This window comes from Pongo abelii, chromosome 6 (assembly GCF_028885655.2).
Source record: "Pongo abelii isolate AG06213 chromosome 6, NHGRI_mPonAbe1-v2.0_pri, whole genome shotgun sequence".
NCBI classification, from domain to species: domain Eukaryota; kingdom Metazoa; phylum Chordata; class Mammalia; order Primates; family Hominidae; genus Pongo; species Pongo abelii.
Window position 1 is genome coordinate 95,743,796 of NC_071991.2, and position 21,147 is coordinate 95,764,942.

The 21,147-nt window shown below is 36.7% G+C and overlaps 1 protein-coding gene across 2 annotated transcripts in view; it reads left to right on the plus strand.

Moving 5' to 3' along the window:
- The window catches only part of SEMA3C (semaphorin 3C), a 180,037-nt gene that overhangs the window by 125,711 nt on the left and 33,179 nt on the right, over nt 1–21,147 (plus strand). For both annotated transcript variants that reach the window (NM_001131434.2, XM_024249261.2), the window contains 1 exon segment: nt 7,138–7,360. In NM_001131434.2, the coding sequence (NP_001124906.1) occupies nt 7,138–7,360 (223 nt within the window).

Genomic DNA, 21,147 nt, shown 5'->3' on the forward strand with positions numbered 1-21,147 from the left:
AACAATTGATCTTTAATTAACTTTGGAAAAATTATGAAAATTGCTACTTATTCATAAAAAGATTAAATTTTTAGGTCACACTTAATTATAAGTGACAACCAAGTCCTGTCACAGAATTTATATTATCCTTTAAGATGATCTCTCTTTGATGTTCACAGCTCTAAAGAAGATGGACAGAACATTAATTTTGTATAAAACAGGGAAAAGCGTCAGCAGATACAGCCATTTTAAGATTGGGGAGTCCTGGTGTGGTGGCGGGCGCCTGTAGTCCCAGCTACTGGGGAGGCTGAGGCAGGAGAATGGTGTGAACCCGGGAGGGGAACTTGCAGTGAGCCGAGATCGCACCACTGCACTCCAGCCTGGGCGACAAAGCGAGACTCCGTCTCCAAAAAATAAAAATAAAAAAAGAAAAGATTGGGGAGTGCCGGATAAGAAGCAGAGACTATTTAAGAGAAAAGGAAGGGGAGGCTGAACAACTTTCAAATTCCATTATATATCAAAGGCTGTTATTATTTTACTCAACATATTTTATGCATTTTCAGAGAAAAATATACTTTTGAGAGTGACTTGCTATTTGAAATTGACCTAGTCATAGACTCATCTTAATATGGAAAATTAAGAGGTGGTTGTGATTACATGTGCTTTCATCAGTGATTCTTTTGAACAGCATATAAATGGGGTTAGTACAGGAGCAGTTGATTTGCAAACTAAACAAAATTCTGTTCCCCCTAAAAAAACTTAAGAGAAACCCTTCAAATAAAGATATTAAAAATAAAAGAGAGCCATGCTGCTTGAATCAGGGTTTGAGGCCTCAGAGCCTCATGCAGTCTGTGCTGGAGCCAGCATGGACCCAGCTTACAAGAGCAGATAATGTACACCTCTTCTCAATTAAGAACATTAGAGTGGTAACTTGAAATCAGCTATCGTGGAACAATCTACACCATGGAAATTGGCAAATGCTACAAATCAGGGAGTTTTTTTTTTTTCCTCAAGAAAAGTGACCTCTGACCTTACCTCTCATCAGGCTCTTCACCCACGTGACAACTTAAAAGGCACCTTAACAGGTGTATAGAACTCAGAGCATCACTGTGAGAAAACCATTCATGTCAGGCAGCAATTGTTCTATATAAAATACTAAACCCTTTTTAGTAAAACAGAATAAACCAATGCTAAATTGGAAAATTCTGCTAACAGTCCCACTTTTCACTGTTTTTTAGCTCTCAAGAATGACCATTTGTTTCCTGTTCCAAAGCAGTGTAGAGTAAGCCAGGGTTAGCAACACACATCTGCAGCAGACTCCATGAAAAAAGGGAGTAGTCAGGATTTGAGAAATATTTCTATAATGTGGTTTCTTACATCTGGTGTTGAGACCAGAGCAGCTCCTTCAAATCAAAAAATTGTCAGATGAGTGATCCTTAGAGAATAAAAGAGGCAGGGTAGAGGAGTGACCTTTGGAACTCCTCCTGGAAAAGCGTACCTCCCTGAAGATTCTGTCCCTCCACCCTTCAACCAGCAAAACACCGTGAAGTCAGCTCTCTGACTCAGAGTGGCAGTGTCTGTCTCTTCCTTGCACTTCCAGTGTTTAATATCGTCTCATAGTAGCCAAACCACCTGCAGCCAAGTAATCCAAAGTATTCTCTCTTCTCTAAGGTTAAGAATGTTGCTTCTGAAGTCCTCCCAATGAAGGATCAACTGTGATTGTCCTACTTTATTTCCCCATACAGTAGTATGGTTGCCCAGTCAATCCCATAAATATATGGCTGTGTTCTTAAAGAAATGAGACTGGCAGAAATCTCATACCCTCGTTCTAATATTCCCTGTAGGTGCTTCTTTTAAAGCACGGTTGGTAGCTCTGTTAGCAAACGACCCCACCAGCAAGCCCAAGTCAGTAGGAAGGAGCCTGCCAATTGTGTCATAATATTTTTCCATAAGTAATTCAAGTTTGTGGAAGAAACAAGACACTTTTGGTATGTTGCAAAGGGCAGCCAAAGAATGAAAACTCTGTGGCCGAGCAAACATATTACATTATTCTACTGCAACGTGTATAAAGCTTCTGCAGGATATTGTTTGTATATGTTGTATATCCTGTTAAAGCAGAACTTAATGAAAGTGTTCAACTTTAACATCTCTTTATAAGTATAACAGAGTCATGTGCTTCCATCATCATGCCTTGGACAGGTCGGGTACATGCAAAGGATCACAGAAAATTGATGAGCCCCATAGTAGTGGCAAGGATACGAGAAGTTCATTGCTGGCAGTTTTGTTGATTACATATGTCTTCTGGTTGTGCTTACATTAGAGTATTTCTATTTCTCTTAGATGTTTGAAAACATTCAGTTAGGAATGTTTCTAAGAAAATTGAATACATAAGACATATAGACATGAAAAATTAATTACGTCGTCTGACATCATTATTCAAAACGTGAATAAAATTTTAAAAATAAATATTATTAAAGTTTAGAGGAGAGAGAGATTGTAGTAAAACAGCCTGATTTGAAAAGGGATTAAAAAAATGTGAGATTGAGCTTGCCCTAGGGTGATTGGATGTGGATAAATTGAGTAAGGAAGGAAGGAGTTTTCAGATGAAGGGTACAGCATACGCTACGAGACACAGATGGAAATGAATAAGTGATTTTTCAAAGCTCTGTGTGGATTAGTAGGACTGGAACAGTGGGCTTTTATATGTAGGGGAGGGCAAATATAAGGAAGATGAGGGTCAGCTAATACGTAAGTACAAGTCTTCAACTATGTAATTTTTGGGGCTTCAAACAAAGGGCTTGAATTACCAAGGTTGAAACATAAAATGAGTTTTTCTCAGTATACAAATTTCATAGACCAGTACTAGAAATAAGCATAGATTCTAGAGTGCCACCAAGACCCTTTATTTATCTATATACCACTCATCCCCCACGTGTTAGGTTAAGATCCCCTTGACCATGCTAGTCACTCTTTCTCTGCCTAGTTTTGCATTTATTTTCTGCAATCTGTCTTCAGCCTCACCTCCTACCTCTTTCCTTCACTTTGGTCTCCATGATCCAGCCATGCCCTAGGAATTACAGTTCTCTAAATACTCTAAATTTTATTTTCTCATCTCTAAACCTCTTCGCTGACCTTGGCAGCTGTAAGTTCTCCACTGTTAAAAACTTGGTTTAAAAATATTGGCTCTTGAGTATGTAGGGAAATTGATCCTAAACCAAAATTGATTGTTTATCTTACATTTGTTTCAAATTATTACTTTTTGTCATAATATTGTTATTTTGCTTTGAATATGTCTGTCTTTCTTACTAGAATACTTGTCTAGAAGATAACAGTAATTTTTTATTCTTATGTCCCCTACTGGGCACATCAAAGTGCTTTTTGGATAAAATATGTCCAAGTAATGGATACATATATTAATATATAAGTATATTCTGAAAACTGACCTAATGGACGTGAAGATTAAGAGAACATTTAGAAACTTCAGAAGGCAGCAGATATTTATGAATACCTGAGTATAGGAAAGAAGTTTGGTAAGGACAATTGCTGTTACTTTCCTAACATGGCATTCTTATTGTTCCTAGCATTTCATATCACACTTTAGTAATCAGAGCACTTGAAATGTCTTTACTCAAAAAAGGAGGGCTTATCACTGCTTGATAAACCAACAGCTAGAACTGAGGAAAAACACTTAAAGGAGAAGTTTAACCAAATTACTTAATGACTATTTGCAGAGTAAAATTAACGTTCTAAAGAATGAAACACCAGCCTAGTTAGTGGACAAATATTTTACGTTAGCACATAGATGTTATGTTATCTTGAAGTTTCAATAAACATGCTTCATTATATTGCATGGTGAGAGAAAAGTTAATCACATGTGATTTATTCTTGGCAGTATGACACTGAGCAAACTCAGTATTGCAGATAGAGTCTACAAAGGGCAATCAATTTTTGTTTGTGTTACATTATTAGCACTCATTGTCTGTCTTATCAGCAGAGTTGATGACATGAATCAATAGAATAATTATTATCAAAAAGAATTATTTGGTAAGTTTGAACATATACTAGGAGACACTTGTTTCTAGGTGATAAATTCATGGGAGTATTTAAAAAAAAGTCTTGTGGAGAATATTTTAATGAATGCAAAGTAACTTATTTGATTTGTTTAGATTACCTATTTAATAACTACGGTTTTGAGCAACCTTGACATAATTGTTAACCTGGATTTCATTTACCATTAAGTAAAAGCCAGAGATCAGGCACTGATCATTTAGTAAGCTTATCTCACATCAAACTGTACTCACTGGAAATTATGTAAATTGTTTAGTAATATATGCTAACTTTGATTTTTCCAGAACTTAGAAACGAGAATGCTTGCAAATACTTAAGGAGACATTTCAGTTTAGCAAGCCATCATTAGTGGTGTTGTATGAAGTTCTGGAACTATTTAAATTACCCATGCATTGCTCTTTCCGTGTTTTCATGCAGTGAGCAATGTATTTCCCTTTTTCCACTTTGTGTGAAGATTGAGGCTAGAAAACACCCATAATTCTATATTTTGCAGAAGTATGGAACACGATCATCAGCTTAGAACAACCTCAAATTAAATTTTTTGTCCTCATTTTGGTCTTTGTTGTGAGCAGTTTATAAATGTGTATTTAAATATAATGCTTTTAAAAAAATAAAAACATGAACTCCAGATGAAAGTCTAGTTAATGGAATAAAGAATGAGAGGTTTTATTTTATTACTTGTCTCATTACTGCTACTCTTTTAAGTCATTTAATTGCTCCTTGTGCCTTTCTACAAAAAGGGAACTATATTTATCAGATCTGTAAAAAGTTCTAGTCTGGTAATGTTAACTGGTCAAAGTAAGTCTAAATATTGCACTCATGATGATGCAGTCTAAATGAGTGAGATGATGTTAGTAATCTGCTAAGATCTAGCTGCACGTGGAGGCCTGCCTGACAACATTGGCCCAAAGGCACTAATACTGCTGGACAGCTGTTGCAGGGATTTAACCTGGAGATTGTCATATTTTGTTTGGCCCCCCACGTTGCTGTTCTTTTTTTACTGAGTCAACATTAAACACTTGGCAGATTTTACATAAAATTCCACATTCTGTCTTCTGCTGAGGTCTAGAAGCACGAGGATTTTATTCCTGCTTAGAAGCAGTCAGCTGGATAAGTGTTCATTGCCATCTTTGGATAACACATAACTCCCCAGTTTGTCACAGTCCCCATTGCATCCTGCTATTTATGACTGATGCTGTGCCTATTGCTATCAAACAGGCAGCTTGCTTTGTTACTTTCCTTTTACCACATACCTCTCTAAAGAGGATAAATGAAAACCAACACAATAGTGCTGTGTGTTTCAAGAAAAATATAGTGTTTTTGTTTCTGGAAGTAGAGATATCGACAGGAATTTAATATTGACAGGTATTTAATAACATTATTAATAGTAATAATGTTTGTATGTATTAAAATATTATACCCAATGGTTTTTCTCATATAACTTAACACTCAGATCCAATTAGTGAGTGAGTTTGAGTTCTGGCTTCAGCAGTTCCCAGCCTACCCTAAAGTTTGGCCTTAGGTGCCCTACAAATGGAATCTTCTCCTCAGAAGCCCTTGTCAGGTTCCCTTGCCAGAACTGCTGATGCTGTTCAGCAGTCCTTTCTCCAGATCTTGTTCTTGTTTTCTGCCTGCCCCTTTGGACTTAATGCTCTGAAACTTTTCCCTCCTGGCCAGAATGGAGGCCCCTGTTTCATACAGACCCAGCACCAAAATTGCAGGCCAGATACAATGAATGATATAATGCATTTATTCAACTACTCTTTGGTGATTATCTACTAACCAGCTCTGTTACGAGTCTGATGGCAAAACAATAACAAAATAGACCCAGTTACAGTCAGCACAAGCTTACATTCTATAGGGAGAAACAGGCAGTTCTAGAGGGAGAAACAGGCAATAAAGACGCAAGCAACTGATACATAATATACTGTTAGGTAAATAGGGCTGTGAAGAAAAATAGCAGGCCAAGGAGACAGAAAGTAGAGACGGAGAAGGGGAGCTACTTTTATACGTCATCACTTTCAAGAAGCAACTTTTGAACTGAGAACTGAATGAGGTAACAGAAATGAGGTGTTCTGGAGAGCAGTATGCCGGAAGGGGAACAGCAGGTGCAAGATCCTGGAGGGGAAGTATGCTTGAGGCTCAGGAGCAGCAAGACCTACAGTAGGAGGGGCTGGCTCAGGCCAGATCATGCAGAGGCTTGTAGGCCATTCAAAGCTGTTGGTATTTTATTCTAAGGATAATGAATGGGATCTTTGATGGAGAGGAATTACCAGATTTAATTTAACACATCCAATCTAAGCTTTCTTCTTCTTTCTTCTTCTTCTCTTCTCTCCTCCCCTTCTCCTTCCTCCTCCTCCTTTCTCCTCCTCCTCCTCCTTTTTTTTCTTCTTCTTCCTTTTTTTATAGAGGTGGGATTTCACTCTGTTGCCCAGACTAGAGTACAGTGGTTTCATCACAGTTCACAGCAGCCTCAAATTCCTGGGCTCAAGAGATCCTCCTGCCTCAGTTTCCCAAGGAGTTGGGATCACAGGCATGCACAACCACACCTAGCTAATTTTTAACTTTTTTCCCAGAGATGAAATTTTGCTATGTTGCAAAATTTATCATTTTGCAACATATGGTATACTGCCCTCTCTTTTGGGAGGGCAGATCAGATGAAATAAAACTTTTACATGTCAGAGTTTGACTGAATTTAATGGTAATAATATAATTATTTTAACAAGTAGCAGCATTAGATTGTGTCCACTAGTTTTTGTTTTCCTAACAAAATGGTATCTGGGACAAAATAAATAGAAAAGTGGTGAGTGAGAAGGGTGAAGAGTTATCTCATATACAAGATGGCATCAGCTCTTCTCTGAAAACAGAATAACATACAAGGACTTAGCCTAATTCAAAATTAATACACACTGTATTAATCATCTACAGATAGTAAAACATAATCATGCTATTTCTTTTCACCTCCATAGGTAGCAGATATACTTAAAACAACTGGAGCTTCTAAGTGATTTCAAAAGTAGAGAGTTTTTGATTATTACTAGAACAAGGCAACTATTTTATTAACTTGGTTCTTTAAAACTTTCTTTCTAGTGTCCAGGAGGAGCATTTACACCCAATATGCGAACCACCAAGGAGTTCCCAGATGATGTTGTCACTTTTATTCGGAACCATCCTCTCATGTACAATTCCATCTACCCAGTCCACAAAAGGCCTTTGATTGTTCGTATTGGCACTGACTACAAGTATACAAAGATAGCTGTGGATCGAGTGAACGCTGCTGATGGGAGATATCATGTCCTGTTTCTCGGAACAGGTAAATATTTGAGCCCAAGATACGCTTTAATGTGTAATAAAAGAATGTACTAAATATAGGTAGTAGGTAAGGGCCATGATATTGAAACTAGAAAAACTCCAATAATTACGTCTGTCTAGCCCTTAGTGAGATATTTAATCTCTTTTTGCCTCAATTTCCACATCTGTAAAATGAAGTTAATAAAGTAAATTATAGAGTTCTTGTGAGGAATATATATAGAGATATATACATTATATAATATATATATTATAAAATATATGTAGGTAGGGCTATGTGATTTTCTTGGCAATTTGTCATTACAAGATATTTGTATGATTTCTCTGCTGCACTTTCCATCCAAACTGGAAATGAACCAGCTTTGTGAAAAACTTCTACTTGTCTCAGTGGAAAAAGTAAAAAGCAATGATTAAGTACTAGAATTGCATCCAGACATAACCGAAGCTGGTTTAGCCCTTATTTAATAAGCCATGTAGGTAAGTGTTCCTTTCAACTGAAACAGACTCTGTGACTTCTTAATCAATACATCAAGCCATTTTCTAAGGATAATGATAATGACAGATAACATACTCAATATAACATTTGGAAGTGAATGTGACTCAAATATAGACAGGTTTTTTGAAAATATTGGTGACACTCTTTTAATACATCTACAAATTCTATCAGTTTACTTTGATAGAAGTTGAATGAAAATGTGCTTGTTTATAGACCCACATGATATGGAATAACTAGCATTGTATGTTATAGAGCAGCAGTTCTCAAAGTGTGGTCCCTGGACCAGCAATATCAGTATCACTGAGAACTTGTTGGAAATATAAATTCTGAGGTGCTTCTTCCAAAATTCTAGGGATGAAACCCACTCATCTGTGTTTTCACAAGCCCTCTAAGTAATTCTGATGCACACTAAAGTTAGGAACCACTACTCACGTCTTTCACACCCTGGCTTGTCGGTCGGGCAGTAATTTAAAATGTATTTTCAAACATCCCTAACTACCTTATAGCAACTGATGAAATCTCTTCACTTACAATAACACTCTTTACAATAACATCTTGTTGTAATCTTAGAAATACTTTATGAAATTAGGTAGTTTATTAGGAAAGAGACAACACATCTGTAAAAGTCATTATAAAATATGGCAGTGGTGGAATATGTGTTCTGGATCAAGGGATAAATTGCACTCATACTTCAATCAGTTTAAGATGTCGGTACTTTTTCTTGGCTAAATAAAATTTCCAAAGTGTGCTAAGATAAGGTTTTTATTTTATCCTTTTTTTATTCTTAAAAACCCCATATCTGAATGTTTCATTTTCATATAATTTCAGCTTTATGGTCCGAGATTGAGAATCTTCTAAAATGTGCTACTACATTTGTTATCCTTTTTGGCACCCTAGGTTGGCATCCTTTCCCACAGTTGGACATATCTGAGTTTTCACTAGTCCTCTCTTTGCTTGCTTGACATCTGAGGAATAATCCTTCCTTCCCAGAATAACTGTTCCTCACTCTGCTCTCAATTTGTATCTCATCCTACCATCTCCAGGACTTTTGCTATCAATTATATTCTTACTCACTTGATTCTTCCATTTCATCCTCCACTGAATCCTCAACTTAGAAGCCTTGCCAGATTATGAAACTAAGTATCCGTCTTCACCCACTGCCACTTCTGCTGTATTGCAGATTTTGTCAAGGCCTTGCATGGTCTCATGATAAGAAAAATACAGGCTTTTAACCACTGAAATACCTCTCTCTCCTATTTGCATCAGTTGGCGTTGGAGAATCTCACTTTACCTATTGCTTCAGTCATGTGTCAGAGGATTCTCCTCTCTTCCTAGTGGTTCCCTCTTAGCTGGCTTCCTCCTGCCCATGAATGTGGGTATTCCCTGAGGTTCTATCTATGTTCCCCCCCGCTTTTTTTTTTTTTTTGAGACGGAGTCTTGCTCTATCACCCAGGCTGGAGTGCAGTGGCACGATCTCGGCTCACTGCAACCTCTGCCTCCCGGGTTCAAGATATTCTCCTGCTTCAGCCTCCCAAGTTGCTGGGATTACAAGCGTGTGCCACCATGCCCAGCTAATTTTTGTATTTTTAATAGAGACAGGGTTTCACCATGTTGGCCAGGATGGTCTCGATCTCTTGACCTCATGATCCACCCACCTTGGCCTCCCAAAGTGCTGGGATGACAGGCATGAACCACCGCGCCTGGCCTTATGGTCCCCTTTTTTAAGATACTCCATGTCCATCTCATTCATTCACTTGGCTCTAATTATCCATTCTTTGCAAACAAATCCCAAATGTATATTGTTATTCCTTATCATTTCCTATGCTCAGTGTTTTCATTACAGTTGACTGTTGGATAATACACATTGTATAACCCATTAACATTTCAAACATCATGCTTCAAACTCAATTTATCCTCTTTGAAAACTCTCCACCCAGCAGTTAATCCAATCTCCCATATTTGTATTCATTACTGCCCATTTCTCTCAAAGTTCTATCTCTCTTTGCTATATAATTTCTCTCTAGGCATATCACAGTACCTGATAAGCTCAATAAATATTTGTCAAGATAAATTGAAAATCATAACTATGTCCATTGTTACTCATGTAATATGAATTCATAAATGTGACTGTAAAAGCTAATCTTCATTTGCATATAAGGTTTGTTCTCTACAGATACAGCCTTCATGTAAGTGACTACAAAGATTTGCTTTTAGCCTTAGCTCAGATCATTCAACTTAGAGTTTGTGTTAGAAAAACAATTTTATTTTTCCTGAGGCTATGTGTTAATTTGGAATATTACCTCTCCACAATGTGTCATATTACCCAGAAAAGATGACTGTTTTCTCTTTTTTTTTGTGAAGCCTGTCTTACTCAAAGGTGGACTTTGATGCCGCAGCCAAGTTGGTTGGTTTTTTTTTTTTTTTCCATGAAAATCTACATGAAATATTGTGTATTTTCTCCATAAAAGATGTAGAGTTCATGGGTGGAATTTTAAGCCATTATGAGCTGTTCAGCAGTATTTATTCATAGAAGACAGTAAGAAGCATACTTTTGCACAAATTCTTTGGCTTTTCTTACCACATAAGTTTCTGGCACCATTTCATAGAATTTTTATTTTGGTATTTAAACACTTGTGTCATTTTCAAAAACAATATTTAGGCGTGTGTTTTTAATTGTAGTGGAAGCTGCACTGATGATTGCTTACAAAGCCACAGGAGTCTCTTGAGGATCCCATCCTAATAGGAAAGTGTGTGCTGTGACAATGCCCCTGCCAACAGCATCTTACTGAAGAGATGGTAACGTGCTTAGCCACTGGACCTTATTGTCATAACAGGCTGCATTATAATTTTTAAACAATGATTTCAATTTACCTGAGTCTCTAACAACCAGTATATTGGTATAAAATATTTACTGCGGCCAGGCGCAGTGGCTCACGCCTGTAATTCCAGCACTTTGGGAGGCCAAGGCCAGCAGATCACCCGAGGTCGGGAGTTCGAGACCAGCCTGACCAACATGGAGAAACCCTGTCTTTACTAAAAATCCAAAATTAGCTGGGCGTGGTGGCACATGCCTGTAATCCCAGCTACTCAGGAGGCTGAGGTCGGAGAATCACTTGAACCCGAGAGGCAGAGGTTGTGGTGAGCAAAGATCACGCCATTGCACTCTAGCCTGGGCAACAAGAGTGAAACTCTGTCTAAAAAAAAAAAAAAAACTACTGCTCAAGTAGTTCTGGGTTTGCTGGCAAAATTTCTCCCGAAGAGAGTTCTGTCTTCCTGTTTGCTACTAAAAGGGACAAAATAGCCTTTTTAGGGGAGAATCACAGGTCATTGTCCCAGGATTTCGTAGCATTGTATATCTAACTGTCTTGGGAAGGACAGAACATTTCTTGGGTGTTTCCAGGTCCCCTAGTGTCAGACAGCCCTTCAGCTGTTATAAACGAATGATGATGCTCCAGTTATTGGCACAATGAAGCAAGTTTCTCTTTTGGCTTTTCTTCTGTATCATCATGGAAGATTCAGGGGAACTCAATGAAGATATTATTTGTCAAAGAAGATGGCATGGGGAAACTTATGTGACAGTTCATTGGAATACAAATAGGATTTCATGTAATGATATTCACTTTGAATATTATGAATGATTTTGTAGCTTCCAGAATCTCCATGGTAGTTGTGTGGGCTCCGTGCCTGGTAACTGTTACAGTTAGCCCAATACCATTATCATGTACAACTCTGGCTGAATTTGAGATACTGACTTCTGCTCCCATCAAACTGCATCAGATTATTTTTTGTGTTGCCAGATATCAAGCAAAATTAATTACTAATTAATTTAAAAAGAAAAGGAAAAAATGGAGGCAGGAAGGGAAAGAGGAAGTAAGGAAGGAAAAGTGAACGTTGTCCTCTGACCTTTTATTTCTTATGGTTTTCATTATTGGTATCTAGTCTATGGGTTGGCAAACTAATAATATAACCTATGGCCCAAATCTAGCCCACTGTATGTTCTGTATGGTACCTACACTAATAATGTTGTTTTGCATTTTTAAATTGTTGAAAAAATAAAAAGCAGAATATCTCATGAACAGTGAAGATTATATAATTTTTAGATTTCAGCGTCCATAGAGAAAGTTTTATTAAAATATAGCCACACCCATTCATTTACATTTCATCTGTGGCTGCCTTTGTACTACAGCAACAGGGTTGATTAGTTGCCACAGAGACCTTTTAGCCAGCCAAGCCAGAAATATATATATTTTGGCCTTTTACAGAAAAAGTTTGCTTGTCACTGTTTTGGTTGATAATTGTAAATTTTTTTTTAAATTAATACTTCTTCAAGAAGCTATTTGCTAATATGTAGATATAATACAGTAATTCATAATGTTGCCCCAAATTGATATTTCTTCTTTTATCTTGAGTAAAAAAATGCTGCTACTTTGTTAAAATTTAAGCTGGAAACTACATTTATTTATTTTCCCACCCATTCCTGATACTACTGTCTATAAAAAAAAATCACAGGTTGAAAAAATGTATTTTAAAATCAGCACTTTGTTTTATTCTGTAGTATTAGGGCTGTAGGTGTTTTTATGTTTTTTACTCTCTCTTTTTTTTTAATCTTGAGGAAGGGCTATAAAACAGCAGGCAAGGGTTCTCATAGGATTAACATTTCTATTTTAACTTTGCCACCTACTGCTTACGTCCAGGCTGTTTGTTCAAAGCAGACTGTGTTACACGGTGAAGAGATTTTTGCTGGTTTTCCTTTTACTTCTGGAGTTATGAAAATATTTAAGTGTCTGGGTCAGGTTCAGAAACATTCTGTAAAATTTATATTTTTAGCACTTTACATGAATCAGAGTGACATGTGGTTTTTGATGAAAGAGTGAGAGTATTCTTATGAATGGGTGTTGGAGGTTTAGGATGATTTAATGCTATTATGATTTTTTAATGTAGGGTCAATACATGTGATGTTCTGCTAACATTCTTATGTAGTGTATACTGTTTCATTCTTCTTATTAGCTTCCGTTTAACTGGAGGAGTACTAAGTTGGAACATTGGTTCCAGGAAGTCCTCTGAAAGTGTGGAGTTTTGAAGTGTGTGTCACATATGTGAATAAAGCTTTAAAATGCTTGCCTTGTAGCATTAGAGGATAACTGCCTTCATAGTAACTAACCAGTTCTGGCAGTTGCATCTCTTGGAATGGCACACTTAATGGACTGCAGAGCCAGGAATTTTGATTTTTAAAGAACTCCTTAAAATACCCCATGTAAAATTTGATAGCTGGAGCAGTGCATGTGAGTTCAGAAACAATGACTGTCAGCTAGAAGTTGTGTGTGAATGTCACTCTGAGGATGTCTAGACGTCTCCTTTGCTTTGGCGTAAGGAAAAAACCCTTTGTAAGTTACTGATTTTTAATAACATTGTGGGTCACTGCTTTCCAAAGCAGAATGTGGAAACTTCTGAGAGTTTACCATAGATTCTACAGGGATTTTCACAGCAGGAAATACTAATGGAACAGAGTGGAACGATGGCTGAATTGATGGGAGATAGATGATAAGTCATGGTGTCATGACTACTTGATTATGTAGAAGAGTAGCAAAGAGAGGTATGTGAAGAGACAGGGAAAGAAAAGAACATAGTCCTGAATGAATGCTAATCTAGAGGCAAATGTTGTCATTTACATTTTACTTTAAAAAGAAAACTTATTAAAAATAAAAATACGGCTCATTGCTGAAAAAATTTGTTTCAAAAAGCAGCATTATTTTTCAAGCTACTCTTCAGAGACCTGTTATTTTAAGGACAACGTAAAATCTCATGTAATGATTGTATAAAGATATAGACATATAATGTGTCATATATATGTTAATATATATGATAATTGGTTCTAGTCTGCTCAAATTACCCATTAACTATTTAGTATTCTGGCTTAGGCAAATAAATATGTATTTACAGATTTCTAAAATATTTTATTACTATTATAATGATGCTAATTAAATTTATCTGCAGTGCTTATCTTTTTCCAGGAATGCTAAATAGATTATCTCATCCAACCCTTATAAATATCATATGAAGAATTGTAACAATGTAGGTGCCATGGAGGGCAGGGATATGGGTTTGATTGATTTATTGCTGTATCCTTAGTACCTAGACTAGTGCATCACTCAGAGTAGCCACTCAAGAGGTATTATTTGAATGAATGAGTTGCATTTATTATTTGTCATTGTTTTCGGGCAGAATCACAGATAAGATCATAGAGATAGCAGTTAATGTATAATACAACCAGAATATAACCCCATGCTGTCTGATTTCATATATTGAGCATTTATTCTCTTCACATTTTTACCTCATTTACCATAACTACTTTACATTTTTTCCTTAAATGAAGTTCATTTATATTTTCTCATTTTACTATGAATTAAATGTTTCATCCACATATATCATGATGATATCCCTGATGTGTTGACATTCAACGTTAGCATTGGCATTGCTTTGTTTGAGTGATAGCACTCATTTTAACCCATCCATATGTTACTACCAAGTCTTACATGTGAACAAGATTCATCTTCAACAAGGTGATAGAGAAGACTTGGACGAACTGCACCTTGGAACAGACTGAATTTTTTGTGTGTGAATTAACTTATGTGCTCAAATTTAACCTGTGAATTTGATATGTTTATGTCAGTTACATTATGCCTAGGAAGAAAGGAGATAAAAATTGGGGGCAAGAGGGGAAGATGTGGAAAGGGAGTAGAACTTTACCTTCATTTTTGATGTATCACTAAATTTTTGCCCATTTAAAATTTGTTTTAAATTGGGACTCATATCTATATTCAAAATGTCTTGCACGCTCACCAAAACACCCATCAAACTCTTTGGCATTTTTTTTCTTAATTAAAATGGATTCTGCATATATTTGGAGAGTTTGGAATATCATTCAAGGACCTACTGGCTCTCAGCAGGAGGACAGAGAGCAGTGATTCACTTTGCTCCACTGGCTCATTTACTACTGAATCCCTGATGTTTCTGTAGATGACTTGAAAACAATTACAGTCAGACCTCATCCCTGGACAATGCAGCCTGGCTAAATTTTGATTACAACCTTGTGAGATAGTGTTGCCCCTATTTAACACTAAATAGTGTTGCCCCTATTTAACCCTCTAGTGATAGGAATGTAAGAAAAATTTTCTAGCCTGAAGACATTAAATGATGCAGTCTATTGTCTGTGTGTCAAGAATAAACAGCCACACTAAGTTTTTGTTCTTGATGTGCTGCCAAGTTTCCCTGAGGCAGACTTGGCAGGCTTTGTCCCAAGGAGAAGAATTCACAGCCTGCTGCTGAGCCAGGCCAGGACTTCCCTATGTGAGTATCCATAGGAAGGCTATAGCTGCCAGTTGTGGTGACGGTTTTTGCAGAAAGCTGGCTTTTAAAATTTTTTATTGAACTTGGGAAAGTTCAAATTCTAGAAAATAGAAGGAAATGTTTCATTATAGAATGTGAAATATAATTTAAGTTGGAATGAAAAGATCTGAAAATGGAGTTTCTGAGGAAGTCCGTGGTGTTAGAGTTGTATGTGTTACAATGAGTTGCATTCTTATTCTTCTCTTCCACTAATGGGGTGGGCAGAATAATGCCTCTGTCCCAAAAGATCTCTATGTCCTAATCTCTGGAACTGGGGATGTGTTATCTTATTTGTGAAAAGGAACTTGCAGATATGTTTAATGTTACAGACTTTGAGATGGGGAGATTTTCCTGAATTGCTTGGGTGTGCCCAGTCTAATCACATGAGTTCTTAAAAAGCAGAGCTTTCCTGGCCATTGTTAGAGATGTGATAGTGGAAGAAGTGTCAGAGAAATGTGACTTAGCTGGCTTTGGAGATGGAGGAATGAGAACATATGCCAAGGAAAGCAGGTGGTCTCTAGAAGCTGGAAAATGCAAGGGTGTATATTCATTCTCCCTAAAGCATCCAGAAAGGAACCCTCTCAAAATCTTTTTTTAGTGCAATGAGACCCGTGATGGAATTCTAGTTTACAGAACTCTAAGATAATAAATTTGTGTTGTTTTTTGAGACAGGGTCTTGCTTTGTGGCCCAGGCCAGAGTGCAGTGGTGTGATCTCAGCTCACTGCAATCTCTGCACCCCGGGCTCAGGCGATCCTCCCATCTCAGCCTCCCGAGTATCTGATACTACAGGCGCATACCACTGTGCCTGGCTAATTTTTCTATTTTTGGTAGAGATGGGGTTTCTCCACGTTGCCCAGGCTGATCTTGAACTCCTGGGCTCAAGCCATCTGCCCACCTCAGCCTCCCAAAGTGCTGGGATTACAGGCATGAGCCACTGCACCTGGCCTTTAATGTGTGTTTTTAAGACACTAAATTGGTAGTAATTTGTTCATGACAGCAATAGAAACTTAATACAACTAGCTTTTGAGTTATAGCTTAATCTATGCTTCTTTTAATAATTTTTAAAACAAAGATTAATCAATTCTGATGTTTAAAACTCTAGAAATGTCCTTACTGATTTATGCAAAAAGATAACATGTTATGTTCTAGAGCTCTTTCTCAACCAGTATAGAATAACATGGTAATATATCATAAACATGTCACTTATTCAGTCATTAGAATTTATTGAGCTTATTGCACGCCAGGACTTACGATATATAAAGAAAAATGGCAACATCACTTTCCTTTAAGAATCTCTTCACCCAATGGAGGAGACAATTTAATCCAATTCAATGAATATTTATTTTGCATGGGAGTGGCTGCCTGATACATATTTGAGATAGTTTTCTATTGCTGTATAACAAATTACCACAAAATTTGTGGCTTAAGACTACATACACTTATTATCTTACAGCTCCTAAGGATGATTGCTTAGCTAGCCTCTCTGATCAGGGTCTCACAAGGTTGTAATCAAAATTTAGCCAGGCTGCATTGTTTTTTAAAGTTCAAGGTCCTCATCCAAACCCACCTGGTTTTTGGCAAAATTCAGTTCCTTGCTTTTGCAGAAGTAAGGTCCTTAGCTCTTTGAGGCCACCCACAGGTTTTTGCACATAGATCTCCTCACTGGCTCTTTCAGAAGTAAGGTCCTTAGCTCCTTGAGGCCACCCACAGGTTTTTGCACATAGATCTCCTCATTGGCTCTTTAAAATGTGGTTGTTTGCTTCTTCAAGGCTAGTAGAGTCTCTCACTTCAATCGCTGAGATGGGGTCTCATATAATCATAATCTTGGTATTGACATACCATCACTTTTATATTTTTCTGTTGCTTAAAAGCAAGCCACATGTTCCACCTGCACTCAAGAGGAGGAGTTATACAAGAGCATGACTCATTAAAGGTCACCTAAGAGTGTGTCAGCCATAACCCTTACACATTTTTAGGTAGATCATTTTCACGATGATGTAGAGGATACATTAAAGACAGAGAAAAGAAAATAAGACTTTTTTTTCTGCTATAGGTAAGAAATGATGAGAGCCCACAAGTTAAGACAGGGGTTAGAAATGACATTATCCGATCTAAAAGGTATCTGGGAGAAAGAAAGGACCTGATGATAAAAAACTGATTTGTGGCTTGATTCGTAGATTTATGACTTGGCAAGTGGTGGAAAGAAATACCATTGACTGATCAAGGTAAGAGAGAATCAGCAATCAGATTTGGAGAGTAATGAATTCCTTTTTTAAAAATAAATGGCACACTTATCTCCTCTTTTGACCTACTATGCATGAGAGTCTAAACTGATCACTTAAAATACATTATTTCATTAAAATCACACAGCAACCCAATGAGAATCATTATCCCCATTTTACAGTTGTGTAAACTGAGGCTTTGAGACTTTAAATGCTTGCTTAGGATGGCAAAGCTAGTAGGAACAGGAATTAAATTCAAGCTCAGTTCCGTCTCACATCATTAAATTCAAGCTCAGTTCCGTCTCACATCAAGTTGAAGATTTGGTGGACTATTCAGACAGATTAGTCAAAGAGGGTGTTATAGAGAGCACTGTGCTGGAGCTGGAGATCTGGGAGTCATTAGCAATGTGGGTGATAGCTGAATCCATGAAAATGCTTGAAGTCACTCTAAGAGACTATGCAGATAAGGAATTTAACTCTTGGAGCTCATTTAAGGGGTGGGAAAATAAAGAATATTTACCAAGAAAATGGATAGTGATCATACAAGTAACAGGAGAATAAAAGAATGTGATATTGTGGTAGCCTTGAGAACAAAGACTAAAAGGAAGGAAGATGCCGGTGGTCAAGATCATCAGACGTGGCACAGTTATAGCTGAGTGCCCCGGTAGTAGGTAATTTTCCTCATCCTATCTTCTTACACACTGGTAACATTTGCCAGGAGAATAACCATTCCAGATGGAAAGACCTGAGACATGAACAGAAAGAAGTAGGAAGAGATTAACAATGCAAGTAAATGGGTTGTTTGATGACCACATTCTGAGAGGAAAGATGTTTTCCTTACCCAGCCACCTAGAAATGTAGATAGATATTCAAGGCCAGTTTATGTATGTGGTTTAAACTTTGAAAACTAACACAGAAGAACCTATCTTATGATAAAAAATGGTGCAAGAAAACAGGTTGAGTGACCATACAATTCATGAATCCCAGATGAGTCATTCTTCTCCCCAAACAATAAAGGATTAAATAGAGAAGGTTAGCCCTGAATTTACATCTTTGGAAATGTAGTTGTTGCATCCTTTGTAGGATCAATAAAAACTTACATAATAAACCTGCATTATTGAAGATGTGTCAGTTTATCTGAAATTAAAATATAAATACAAACAATTCTTAATGTAATGAAACAGGAACACTAAAATGTGATATGTAATTTTTAGTAATTTACAAAGTCCTAAAACATTAATTTTAGTGATTGCTGAGGCCCTATGTGAATATTCTTTAGCTATATCACAGGAAATAATGGTAATAATTCATTTTTTGATGGATTATCACTTGAGCCAATACTATATTATGGGTTTTTTTTTAACCCTCACAGAGAAAATTTGCTTCTAGAACCAGAATATACAAACTTATTAAACACTTTTTGACACATTAGATATAGCAGATATTTTTATGAGGACAGACACCTTAGTTGAATAAATAAAGTATGAAGTCAAATCTTAAAAGGGAACATTTTGTTGTTTTCTGATTTTTTGGTATGCTTCAATTAAATCAAAACATAACTTAGTCACTCATTATATAATTTCTAGTTTAGTAAAACCATTGGCCTTAAGATTTCTCTTTCAGCTTTGTCCCAGAAATCTATTTTTCAATTAACCTGCCTAAAGGTTTAACTCTGAAACTTTCTACAGCCATGATGGATGCAAGCACATGTGTGCACCTGTAAAATTCTATGTCAACATATGACAGTGTGATATGTAGATCAAGAGATGTTCCCATAGTCACCATTTCTAATTTTGGTTGTGACTTCTCCAAAACCTTGTATAAAACCAAATACAAGGTTGGGTGCAGTGGCTCACGCCTGTACTCCCAGCACTTTGGGAGGCCGAGGTGGGTGGATCACCTGAGGTCAGGAGTTTGAGACCAGCCTGGCCAACATGGCAAAACCCCGTCTCTACTAAAAATACAACAATTAGCCAGGTGTGGTGGCGTGCACCTGTAATCCCAGCTACTCAGGAGGCTGACACAGGAGAATCACTTGAACCTGGGAGGTGGAGGTTGCAGTGAGCTGAGATTGTGCCACTGAACTCCAGCCTGGGTGACAGAGCCAGACTCCGTCTAAAAAAAAAAAAAAAAAAAAAAAAAAAACCCAAATAAAAAATAATTTATTAGAATGGTTTTTAATGTCATTCCTGGATGAAAGATTGGAGAATATATTTTAGCATGCAAGTTTAAATCCTGCCCTCTATCACTTATCAGTTGTATTACATTGAGGAAATTATATAACATCTCTAAGCCCAGTTTTCTTATAGGAGAACTTTAAAGTAGACTTTATAGATTTACTTTAAAGACCAAATGAGATAAAATATGTATAAGCCTGAGTGTACAACCTAGCAATTAGTAAGCATGCAATAGAGACATACACACATGTACCTATATAATATCTGTTATTGAAATTAATCACACATGTCTATGATATATATCATATATATTAGTATATAGCTATGCATTTAATAAGTATTCAGAATGTTTGTCACATGTCCAATACTGTTATATTCACTAGAAATAAGCAGTGAACAAAACAAAAAAAAGCATCTCCTTTCACAGAGCTCAGATACTTGTAAGCAATACAAATGGTAATGAACAATATGCATGCAATTATTTTCCAGCATCACGTACATTTGAGTACCCACTATATTAGGAAAAGCTGAAAGCAAAAAAAAGAAAATATATTTTTAAAACTTCAATAACATCATAGATGAATCCATTGGTAATATGTTGGTGGCATTTCTTTCATTTGGAATTTGTAGATAAAAGTAAAGCACTGGTGTATAACAAAAGCATATAAATAATTTATGTAACAGGTGAAGAGACAAATGAGGAAAGGCAGTTTCAGACTACGGGGAGTAAAATTAGTTATAATCTGTAGAATTTACAAGAAAGGTTCACGTAGGCTCTTTTCTTTGATCTTGAACAGCCTTGTCAGATGTGTAGGGCAAATACTATATTCACATTTTATAAAGAAACCGAAAGGATTACAGTTGGCAGGTTTTACTCTAGTTTATACTGTTTGCAAGTGCAAAACGAGAATGAATAAAATGGAAATAGAGGACATTATTGCAGATTCTGGAGAAGGTGGTGTATTTCCTTTTCTTTTTTTCTTTTTTTTTTTTTGTAATTTACTTGGCATTATTGTAGGGACTGCGATTAACTGGTCTGTTAATGAGCAATTGTTATCTACTCCTGAGGGCTATTAATAACTGCAAAAAGAGAACCTTCGTAGAGCACGGTCTTGTACATACACGGTGTTTCAGCATGTGAGGGAACAATGCAAATTAGTTGTATTCCTTCTAACGTAACTGCTGTTGGGCAGACATCATAGTGGTATCCTGATTTAGTAAAGTAATCTTTGTAGATCTGCTTTTGAGGATGTACACTCCATCATTTTAGTAAAAACAGGAACATATATTTCAGTCTATAGCTTCACTTAACTATGTCTGTTAAATTGTTATTGCCGAAGTTACATGTGCTCATTGTAAAAAGAATCTAGAAAATAATTTTTTTTAAAAAAGGAAGAAAAGAAATTACAGTTTATATTTCCTTATTTGAAACCAGATGTGCCTCAGAATTCAGAAGTATTTGAATAGGAAAAGGTAATGTATTCATATATATTAGGTGAAATGATTTGC